This window comes from Pezoporus flaviventris, unplaced genomic scaffold (genome assembly GCF_033815535.1).
Source record: "Pezoporus flaviventris isolate CSIRO_AGI_PZ_B2104156 unplaced genomic scaffold, CSIRO_AGI_Pfla_v1 ptg000072l, whole genome shotgun sequence".
NCBI classification, from domain to species: Eukaryota; Metazoa; Chordata; class Aves; order Psittaciformes; family Psittacidae; genus Pezoporus; species Pezoporus flaviventris.
The window spans coordinates 8,600,029-8,612,168 of NW_026892620.1; the positions used below are offsets into that span (position 1 = coordinate 8,600,029).

A 12,140-nucleotide genomic window follows, 5' to 3' on the forward strand; every position below is an offset into this window, starting at 1 on the left:
CGCTTTATATTGCCCGTGAGAGTCATCAAGTACAACAGCTGTGCTATATAATTTCTTACTTTATAGTTCCAGCTCATGTTATTTGACTTCATATTTTCATAGGTTACAATGTTTTTTCATCAAGCTCTTTAATTAAACCAGCAAAGCGTCCTAAACACAGTAATGGGTACGCTCTGAAAACATTGAACATAACCAGCGTTATGTACTCTAGGGAAGACATTTAATTTCAGACTTTCAGAAGCCATGGAAGGAGTTAGATTATGTCATTGGAAATATTAGAACAAGTGTTTGATTAGTTAATGATGCTGTGGGGCCCTTCATATTTATTATGAAACTTCACACCGCTGAAGATCAAGGTCAGAACTTTGGTGCTCCAGCCTCTTACTCTAATTAGCCAAGAGATGAAGGGATTGTGCTCTCTATGGCAGCACACAGCCATTCCTGAAATCACATTGTGATGATTAATTCCTTTGACTGCTTTGACATCTCTTTTAATGTTGCTCTAATACAAATAAGTGCTACTGAAGTTAGTTATACGTGGGAATATTACCTGATACAGTGACATGGAAAATGAAATTGAATTATCCAAGAGCATTAATCATTAAGGCAGCATAATGCTGGAACTGTGTAATTGAAAACACGTATTTTCCTCAAAGGATTTGAAGAGGTTAGATAGGGACTGAAGCCCAGCGGCAAACTTGTAATTCCTCTAAGAATTCAGTTAACAGTTTAATTTGGAGTCTTCCGTGCTTCTGCATTCAGTGGAGATCAGTGGCTACTGCCTACATTTTTGGAAAAGAGGAATAAAAATCTCAAATCTCTTGTGTACTCTGCTGTTTTGTACTCTGTACATTTCTTCAGTATACACCTGAAGAGATCACAACCAAGGTCCTCAGATTTGGGAGACAGGTGTATAAATAACTTTGTAGAACTGGACCCAAGCTTAGCCTTGCATACAGGAGTAAAAAAAGAACACATTAGTCTAGACAACTGTATCATATGATCCATTTGTTAAACACCATCTGTCTTACCATATTTTACTTCTAAAAACTTGCAGAGTGTTTACTTAAGGTCTGTGTATATATATACACACACACACATGTATATACATATGTGTATATATATGTGTATTTTCGTGTGTCTGCCTCATGCAGACAGTAGTTTTTCATTCCCAAGGCTTCTGTAGTTTCTATTAAACAAGCAAGTATACAGTTTCCTCCTGTTTTTTTAAGTAAGTCAGATACAGAGGAAGTGAGAAATTTGGAGGGTCAGACAAAGCTATCAGCTATGCGAACAAGTGACTGTCGAAGTATTTTCCCTCATGCTTGCGAGAGGAACGTAGATTATATTGCAACATCAGTTGTTGTAGAAAATTAATCGTATTTGAGATGAGCTCTTAAATGAGATATATTCTTACAAATATCTCTCGTTTTCTCTTTTCTCCCCTCAGTTGCCATGTATCGAGAACCATCTTTGCATGATATTGGAGAAACAGTGCCAAAGGCTGGGGTAACTCCAAGTAAAAGCACAAGTGCATCTGCAATAATGAATGGCGGCAAACCAGTTAACAAGAGTAAGACGACATAGCCAGATCCTCACAGGTGTTGTGACTTTCTGAGTCCTGAGTACAGTTGAGCCATTTATCCTCGCCAGACTTCCCCGCTGCAGTGTCTGTGGATCAGCTTGCGGCAAGTCACAGACTTGCCCGTTGCTGTTTCTGAACTGAGTTGTTGCAAGTGGATAAATCTCAACATGTAGCTCCACCCACAACAAGAAGACACCTGGATGAACCAGCTAAACTCAGACCATGGAATGCCCTACCAGATATTGGAATGCCTTTTTAATATCTTTTCTGTGACTGTGACACTTCATGTGAATGACATACTTCACAAGTACACTTGATACCTTGCCTGCTGAAAATTGCCCATAATCCCTTTTTGAGTCCAGTTTCAGCAAAATCCATGTGTTTAAGTTCTATTTTGTAGCACACAAATAATCAAGTAATTTCTAGTTAGATGCTGTAAACCTGTGCTATTATGGATTTCTCTTCTTCCCTTTTTTATAAGGCTGCTTGCTCCACTGTCTGTGACCTTTTGCAGGGATTGTGTTTCTATATAACTTAAGTGTTGCCGGTGGCTTAGTTTTGAAAGCAATCAGGGAATCAGGAAGCCTTCAAAAATCTATTATTCCAAATTATATCTATAAAGAATAGGATTGTTGTCTCTGGCTTACAATATTGATTAAATGTGAATACTCTTTAGAGCAGATACTGTGCTTCTGAGGTTGGCATTATAGTGGAGGGAAGAGCGTCAAACACAACCAACAGGAAGTTTTCTGAAACAAGTGTTTGGCATCCCCCTTTAGTTTCTTTTTGTGTGTGTGTTTTATACATATCACAGGCTTACTGGTAATGGTAACATTTGCCTTGCCCAGCGAGCAAGACCCACTCATTTTTGGGAAAGTGGGTCCAAAGAATTTTGTAGGCCTTGTAGGCCTGAATTAAGGCTCATTTTTCATCTACTAAATCTTCATTGTTTGAAAAACAACCACTACCAATTAAAAAAAAAAGATAAAAAGTAAGTAAGACTAACCAGAATTGCGCTACCTAAATCCATTTCGAATATAATCCTTTCCTTTTTTTAAGGAACTGAACTCAATGCCACTGTTATTTTTGGCTGAATCCCACTCCTACTTAGCAAAGCATGGGCAAGGGTGTCGTTGTGTTCTTTTTTGCAGCACCAATGCAAAGGGTAGTTACAAATTATAGTTTAATATTTCTGGTGTTTTAAAAAAAAAAGTTTTAAAACTGGACATATTACAAACCTTTGTTTTTCTTTTTAGCTAAGCATGCAAAGTCCGGTCCTATGTATCTCACTGATATCCCAGTACATACCTCCACCCAGCTTCCTAGGATAATACGCCCACCAAATTGCTAGATTGAAGGTGCCTTGCCTTGATCTCTGTATACTGTACTTTCTCCTACATGAACCTAGAAGAAATCAAAAACATTATAAAATTGAAGCCTTGGATCATATTACCAGAAACAACATCAACCCTTTGAGTTTGCCACTTGTGAACTATTAAACCAATGTTGAGGAGGGAGGGAGATTTATAGAATACCCCAGAGATGCCACTGAAGTGTTACACGCTTAGTCACAAGCTTTCAGAAGACTAAAAATATGGGTACTCTATGTATGCTTAGGAAGGTATTTGTTTCTCAGAGAGGGCAACAAGGACCAAACTGTACCTCAGTCTGGAAAATTGTGTGACAATGCTCTCTTGGCCTCTTGCTGTTACCTTGATATTTAAAGACAAAAAAAAATGGAAATCACACATTCTTTTTTTAGCACTATATTTCTGGTAGTTTATCACATCTTTGTGCTGAAGTCCCTAGCAGAGACAGCAGGTTATTCAAACTCCCTCTCTGCTCAGCTGAACTGATTCAGTCTGAATGAAGTCTTCATGCTAGTTTTCAAACGTGTTCTGTTTTTATAAGCAACATTTAGTGCACTCTTCTAGGAGGCTACTGTAAAGCTGCTATAATATAGATTTTATGTTTTTTTTGTAGGCCAGACTTCCTTGTTTATATATGTACTATGAGAACAGCAAGCTAACACTTGATGTCGGGTCTTTCTAGGGAGGGAATGAGTTAAGCATGAAACCCACTATCCATGTAGATTAAAAAAATAAAATACACACCTACTCTAATACTGTGATAAAAATGCAAAGAAACTTTGACTTAGACTGTGCCCTTGCCTGCTAGCACTAAGTATGCGTGCTTGGGGAAAACAACACTTTATTAAAAACTTTGGTGCACCCTTCTCATCCCACCTGGTCCAGTGGGATTTGTGCGCCATCCCTGAGAAAACAAAACCAAACCAAACCAAAGCAACCTACATGGTGATCTGGGAGCTTGCTCTGCATCTGGAGGACCAATGGGAGGCAGCAGTCTTGATGTTGTACTGTCTGCTGGGTCCCTGATGAGGCCCCAGGCTTTCCCACAATATTTTGAATAAGATAATACAGCTGAAGGCTACACTCCTTCCTCTCTTACCTGAATTGTGTAAGAGTTCACGAGGAGGAAATGACGTGTTCATGCCCCATCTCCAGCCGTCTTTTCACTCTCCCAGTGTAAAAGCTTGGGAAGAGCAGGGCTGGGGACCTGGCTGAGCCATGCAAGGAGGTTCTGGTTCACGGCCTGATGCTACATAAAAATTGTTTTCAATATTAAACTTCTGATCCTGAGTCATTATGATCTGCAAACCAGCTTGGGAGGCTATAATTAAGGCACGATTTAATTTTTGTAAGCAGTTAGTACATACTGGAAATAATACAGCATTTTGTTCTCATTTTCCATTTTTGTTTCTATGGGCTAAATCCATATGTGAGTTTAATCCACTGAATAGATGTCCTAAAAATATTTTTTCTACAGTCTGTTTAAACATGGCAAAGGAGTCTTTGTGCTTTGTTTCCTCCCTTTAATTTTGTCTTGTTTCATATGTTGCATGGGAAGATGGCAAAGATGAACTGCATGTAGTAGGTCGTGTCTGTCAAAGGTCTGTTGGTCAGTATTTCTAAATTTACATACATTTATGCAAAGAGTTTGTCTGCATTGTACAATTTGTGTTTATTCTTATTTGTTGTATAACACAGATTCAACTTGATGAATAAAACATTTATATGAAGGCATACCAGAAAACAATAAAAAAGTTTATGTAAGAAGTAGAGCGTGCAAAACATCATTGCACTGGCCACAGGATGGTGAAACTTCATGTAAATAGGTTGGCAAACTCAGTTCTCCCCTTTTACCATGCCAAAGAAAATTTTAGCTCCTTAATATAATACCTCTCTTGCTGTTCTCCAGGATGAGACTTCACCATTTTCTTCCCTCTAAAATTAATTTTGCTGTTAAGTGAAAGCCGTTTTCAACTGTCTGTTACTACTAAAGTACTGTATAGTAAACCTGATGGAATCAATTTGTATTTACAGACTGGGGTTTTTGTACTTAACATGTCCAGCTGTCTGTGAATCTGCAGCGTTCCAGATCTTTTGCATGCTTGCTTTGTATTTTGTTCTTCTAGGTTTTATCTAATCTCTGAGAGACTGTTTGCACAGCAATCCAACCTCATCTTACCATTGCATATGTTAACAACACTGCACCTACTCATTCTGTCTTTCCTATTTTCTTAACCTGTATTTCAGCTACAGTTCTATTTGGCAAAGTCAGTCACACGTGCACGGATTTAGACGTCCAGTTTTAAGCAGATAGGAACTACTTCAACAAAGCACGGGTTTGTTGCACTTCAAAGATTTTATAAATACACAAGAATCCTTATGAGATTGTTCATATGATAGGGCCTCTGGAAAGGTGTCTATAGCTTTTAAGTGCTTTTTAGTTCACATAACACTGCTTTTGCTTTATTTCCTGGGGGGTTTAGCCACTCTCAAATAATTTTTTAATATACTGTCATTTTCATAAACTTTAACTTGTGTAGAGTCAGGTTGGTTCTTAACACCCTCCCTACACACACCTCCCCTCAGAATATAAAGCAGTTCAGTTTGACAATGGTATATACCTGAAACAATACTAAGAACTCTGACTTTTTCTATATATATTGGGAACCTTTCGATCTTGGTTGAAAACCAGTGTAAGCAGTGAGGTATGAAAGCAGGCAGTTTGGTCCATGCATTAAAAGTGCATCTATCTTGCTGATCCATCCGTTTGTTGGCATAAAGAAGAAATTATTTGGCTCTATTCAAATGGGAATGCACGTAAAATTAGACTAAGTAAGGAGATTATCTTTCTTTTAAAAGTCCCCTTAGATAAACTCCTATTCTCTGCAATGCTTTTTAAAATCTCTAGTAACAAGGGGGTTTTGTGATGACTAATGCAAATGCCATGACTTATTTTTAAAGATGTAATAAAATTTTTCTTCTGTTACTTAGTCACAGAAATATTCAACTTAGCTTTCTTCATGCTGGTATCATTTAGCTACAAAGTGAAAAAAGGGTCACAAGTAGGTCAATAATTTATAGAAGGAAATTAGTCCACAGCTGGTTTATAGGTGATATTATAGATATATTATATACAGTAGGCATAATCCTACAAGTTGATTGCAGAAGCATTCAGCACACTTCTGGATTGTGCTCTTTCTTTCATAATAAGAAAGAAAGAGTATAGTGTCTTTTGTTTATAAGGTTTATAAATCCAGCCAGTACAAAATGCATCCAATTTGGTTTTGTCGTATTTTGCCTTTTGCCACAGGCCTAAAAGCAATTTTTTACAGTCACTGGGTATGAAGAATCAAGCATTATGTTCCAATCCCTTATACCTCTTCTTGCTTTTACAGTTTATGTATCTGGAATTCCCATCACAGGGAATGAGGTGCAAAATCACAATTTATTAATACAGCTATTATTTTCACATATGTGGAATAATAATCCTGTTCCTTCTGATCTCATTTTTTAGCGAGGAAATGAGCCACAAAACAGATCTGCTGGGAGTTACATCACCAGCTACCTTAGCAGGAAGAGTGGGGGGAATGTTCAAGCAACGTTATAAGAAACAGAATAAAAATTGGAAAGGAATTTATGCATACCTTATATTTTTAGTAGTCTTAGTTATACTTCAAGGTTTATAGCGATAGCACCATTTTGTTTGCTAATTTACATTTTAACAAACCACTGACAGTAGCTGTCTTAGAATATTCTACTATTTTTTGTATATGTACTTTAACAAATGAGTTGGGTAACTTTTTCTGAAATGCTGTGGCTACATAATCCATCCAGTAGCCAAAATACTGGAGCTGATTGGGTTAAAAAAAAAAATAAAATAAATCTAACTAGAAATCAGAATAACCTTACACTCTTTAAGTATATAAATTTAAAGCAAAATACAAAGTAAAATGCATCAAATATGACATTGCAACCCTCTAAAGAATTGTTCTTATGCATATGAATACCTGAAATACCATGGCTGATCTATGGGATATATAAATCTGCTTACCATGCCATGAAACCATTAAAAGGCATCTACTGAACCTAGAGAGAGTTTTGATTATCTGCTATTTTCTTATTACAATACTAAATACAAATGGAAGGAAATCAAGGAAAACTTTGTATCTTTCATTATTTATACTCCGATTCAGCAGATGAATGTATATGTGGAAAAAACACTGATTATGAGATGATTAAGGTCAGCGATATTCATAAATATAAATAAAACCAACAATCTGTGCTCTCCACACACCAGGGTTGACTAAATGCATACATGTTAAAATCTAGGAAAGTATTCCTGTTAAGCTGTATAATTTCAAGATGAATTTGACTTTGAAGGTTCTTTATACTGTATCAATACATTTTAGAACTCTGCCTGATAATTTGATAACTTAAGAAGAGAGCAGCTAACAGCTTTGGGATGTATATCTCATTAGTTATCCGCATAGCTTTTCTAGAAGTTATGCACTGATGTTTGGTGATTAGACTCCCTGAGAATATGTGCTTCATAAACTTAAACTTTAAAAAGAAAGAATACAAGTAAAAGTTAAAAAAAAATGGATAAAAAAGGGAAAACTACAAGGGAAGGGGGAATAATAAAATAAGTTCATTTAAAATTTTTGCATTCTATTACATGTCCTGTACCATTGTACTTTCCTGTTTCAAAATTGTCCTTTTTAAAACAAATGTAATTTCTAGGCTAATCATGGAAATTCCTTTTTTTGTTGATATATAGTTCCCTTATTGCTGATTCATGTACCTCTTCAAAAATCAGGACCTTGGCATCTAAACCACAATGTTGCAGTTTGGTATTAAAAAGAAATATTGTCCAACCATTTAAACAATTTCTCGCTCAATCATGGTTTCACAAAATGTAAACTCTTCTGAACCTAAAATGTCTGTATCTTTTTTTGCTCTAAAGAATTCAAGGGCTGCCAAATCTACATGTAAAAAAAAAAAAAAAAACCTGAAAAAAGAGACTCATATGTAAATAAGTTAGGGAAGTCCCAATAGTTGTGCATCGTTCATAACTCAATGTGAATTTCACACTGAGCAGCATTTCACCATTGGAAAATAAAATTTTTGTTCATACCACTGCTTTGTTTGCATTTACTGCATTAAAACTTTAATTACTTTGTTGCTATTGTCTGAACATCTTTGGCTGAAACCCGGCTACTAAATAGCATAGCTGACTTTTTAAGTCAGTTGACCTTCAGGCTCCCTACTTCTATAAAATCAGTTAGATTCAATGAATACCATGTGGGACAGCGCAATCTGTTCCAAACAGTGATTTCTAATAGCATACAGAATTGTCATCCTAAAAGTCATTGGTGTAACAAATTTTCATTTGCTTTACTTTTAAGAGGCAACTGTACATACATAGAACATTATGATAAAAGTACATACGGGTTGCAGGATACATATTCAGAATAGGTAATCATATGTTTATATATTTATTAATTGTGTTCCTTATACTCCTATAGGTTATGTATTTGAAAGTATTGTAATATGTAGACTATATAATCAACTTATTGACACATTAACTGTAGAAACTAAGAAGTTCTCTTATGGACAAGGGTCTGTTCCAACACCTTGGGTCTTCATTCTATGGCTGTCAGGTAATTGGACCTCAGTTATCTGAGTACAATTTTTTGACCAAATAAAAAAATCATTAATATTTGTATAAACTTCTTTATAGCTTTTTTCAATTTATGAGCTGGTATGTACTCAGAAACTGTTGTTGGAAAATAAAAAAGGGCCAAACAATGTATTTGTCAAACACCACAAAATGAATCAAATTAAGCATTTGGCAAATATTCAACTAGTGCTGCACTTCTACAGGAGTACTGTTGTTGCATACTGATACAGGGAGGAGACAACCAAGTAAATAATGTTTAGTAGAAAGGCTTTCTTGCGCCCTTTCCAAAGGTTGCTCAAGAAACAGGAATTATGGGTGTAGTCTCGGTCCCACTGAATTTACCAAAATACTCTGGAAAGATCCACAGGGCCTTTATAGTATTTTGTGACTTCACATTTTAGAGCCTGGACTCTCCAGCTCCCAAGGCAATTTTAATTTTTTTTCTTTTAGTTCTCTTATGCATTTCTTTACAGAGCAGGCCCTCAGATGAGTGTTCTAAAGCTTTTACACCCATGTACGTGTGCATGCATGCACACCCACATACTGAGTACTTCTGAAATGAAATGTTCTAGCATCCTAAAGAAAAACAAACAAAAAACCTTCTTAGTCTTTGATGGGCTTTGTTAAGGGTATTCTTTTCCCAGCCAGATTTCACAAGCATTTCCGTTCCATCCTTCCCAGCACTCACAGTTTCCACAGCTACAAACACCATTACCTAGAACAGAATGAATAAAGGGCAATTATCATAATTGAAATGTAGTACATTAAAATGTGTTTTATGGGAAGTAAAAAGCTATGCTAAAGTCTGCATTGTTCCTTTATGGCTTCCCCCCCCATGTTTTGGGGGCTTTTTTTGGAAGGAAGCAATTACTGTCCCATTGCATTAAGAAGCCAGCCCAAACCTATACTTACAAAGCATTAATAACATTCTCTCAATAATTCCATTAGCAGAATTGAAAATATTTCAATTATGCCACCTCTACTTGTACCCCGCTGTTGAGGCTCTGTGTTCACACTGTACCTCCAGGTACAAGAAAAACCAAGATTACTTTTAACTATCATTTAGAAAGAAAAGGACATAAAAAAGTTACAAACAGAGTAGCAATAAAAACATCACTTTGAAACTGAAAAATTTTAAACCTAAATTCGCAGAAGTGCTATAAAAAGAAATAATATCTCAAACGCTCTATTAGATGAAAAATGTGTTGGCCCTATTTTGCAGTGGGGAAAGGTTACTTTCGTTTTATTCAAATATTCCTCATGACTCCTGGATGCTTAGCTGGAGACTTCTACAGCCTGGGTTTCCAATGTGACGAGTCTTCCCACTGACTTTATGAGAATCTATGAAGAGCTGCTGAAGCTGAAGACTCCTTGCCTCTATTTTGGGTACTAACCCCCAGAAAAGGACCCTTGCTAATAGGAGTAGCTGTGAGACAATTTATGAGTGTCAGCCCTCCCACTTTCACTCTAATTGGCTTGCAGATTTCCTCCACATCTAATAATTGCTCAGCAAAGATTTCTAAAATTAAGCTTTGTAACAGGAAGCAGCCAGTGAGTTAATTTACAATTCCCGTGTTCCTTCTTGTCACTAGATTTGTCATGAGGGTTTGGTGGCAGCCTACCCATTTCTATCCACATCTGCCACCTGAACTCTCAGACAATATTAAGGTGAAACTGCTTTAATCACTAGTCATCATGTCATAAGAAAAACTGTCAGGTATTTCAGCCTCCCGCTGAGAACTGCCTGATTGCCAGGAAGCTCTGTTAACCCACACAGCTATGCCACTCACCTACCAAGATCATCAGACAAGTGAATTTTGTCTATGACTTAAAAGCAATATGTACATAGAAAATCCAGTAAGAGAACAAAAGCTAAAGAAATCTCATGATCAAAACATCCTTTCCACACTGCGCGTCCTTTGCCAAAAAGCAGTAAATTGTAGTCTATTACAGTGAAAAGTCTTGATGGATTTCATAGCTGGCTTACTTATTTAAATTCATACTCAGGCTTTCAACTGGTGTTTTGAAACCTTAAGTTGATTATCACATTGCAAAAAGAAACAATTATAGCAGGTTTGCATAACCAGCAAACGCACTTCCTCCGTCAGTGGAGGAAGAAGCCAGGCTTTGTTTAATATAATCCCCATCAACACAGTTTGTTTCCTGAAGCAATTAAGTGTTAGCCTGTACTGCACCTGTGCAAATGAGACCTTCATGTTTGTCACAGTCTCTGTCATCGCATTCACAGAAATCACCCGAAATGTACCATTCCTGTGGTGAACAAATGCACTTTCCACAGTGGCAGGAACCTGAAATCACAGAAAAACATTACTCACAAAGAGCACTGGCATTTTCAGACTAGAGAATAACATGCCCAGACATACGCGTGCACACACACACATGTGCGCATAGGCACAAAATTGCTGCCTAAGAAGCTGTTGCATAAAAGAAAATCATCAAGCTAAAAGCTTTCTGAATAAAAGGATTCTTTTGACATGAGAGTATGGTGGGACGTTACTACTAATGCTTTGATTCTGCTATTTCATTTAATCAGGACTTGCATTTTGAAGCTTTTCTTTGGTTTCAGAGGCCTACAATCAGAGCTGCTCTTCCCAGCAACTGCTCTTTTTTTGACTAGAAAAGCTCAAATTGTCCCTGACCCACTGTTACTGAAGGCAATAAAATCGTACCCAGGAAGAAAATGGCCCTCCTCATCTAAAATCTTTAGGGGTGAGGCCAAAAAAGACCAGGGGTGCCTGAGAATAACAAATTTAGACCCCCTCAAACCCTCATCACCACAAAAGAAACTGCTCCACCTCCCATGGAATTTCCTCTAGGTCAGAAAGACTTTGTGCACATAGTGGTGACTCAGCAGTCTACTTGCTTCTGGAGAGTACCCCAGTGCGTCTCATTGGGATAAGCAGCTCTTCTCCTCAGGGATGTCAGGTTGCACCCCCACAAGCAAAGGGGGAACTTCATGGTGACTTTCGTGTGATGCTGCAACCCACCAAACACCAGAAACCTCCTTTTAAGGGAAGACTCAGAGCCATCTCTACCTTCAGGAGAAGGTTCATGGCTCTGAATCCTGGAAAGGGACAGCTGCCCCAAGGCAACCATGTCTCAGGAAGCCTGTAGAGTCAGAAGGCTGCAAGAGAGGCTTTTATGCAACTAAAAATGCCAATAGGAAATGGTAATTCCTCACAGATGATTCCAATACCCAGCTGAAGAGTTGGCTTTTACAGAGCCCATCCTCAGCTGCCTGACCTTGCACAGAGTTCAGACACTTAAATGCTAAGGTGACACACTTAGTAACTGCTAAGCGAAAAAATCCTTCTGGGGACCTATGAACTGGTAACAGCACAAATCAATACAAAAATGTCAAAAACCAAATAAATCACAACAAATAAGACAACACATGAATATACACATAGTTTTCAATTATGAGAGGCAGGATTTAAAAAAAGTCACCAAAGAAGCTGTCAACTGTTAACAGAACATGCTTATA

General features: G+C 37.3%; 2 protein-coding genes across 9 annotated transcripts in view; one reads left to right on the forward strand and one right to left on the reverse strand.

The window, feature by feature from the left end:
• The window catches only part of FGF14 (fibroblast growth factor 14), a 401,018-nt gene extending 394,181 nt beyond the window's left edge, over nucleotides 1-6,837 (forward strand). For all 8 annotated transcript variants that reach the window (XM_061472819.1, XM_061472817.1, XM_061472825.1 and 5 more), the window contains one exon: nucleotides 1,451-6,837. In XM_061472819.1, the coding sequence (XP_061328803.1) occupies nucleotides 1,451-1,587 (137 nt within the window). In that variant the 3' untranslated portion in view covers nucleotides 1,588-6,837. The remainder of the gene's footprint in view (nucleotides 1-1,450) is intronic.
• Nucleotides 6,820-12,140, reverse strand: part of ITGBL1 (integrin subunit beta like 1) — a 137,361-nt gene continuing 132,040 nt past the window's right edge. Inside the window, exons 10-11 of the mRNA XM_061472816.1 lie at nucleotides 10,831-10,944; nucleotides 6,820-9,350 (exon numbers count right to left, since the gene is read on the reverse strand). Of these exons, the coding sequence (XP_061328800.1) occupies nucleotides 9,259-9,350; nucleotides 10,831-10,944 (206 nt within the window). The 3' untranslated portion in view covers nucleotides 6,820-9,258. The remainder of the gene's footprint in view (nucleotides 9,351-10,830; nucleotides 10,945-12,140) is intronic.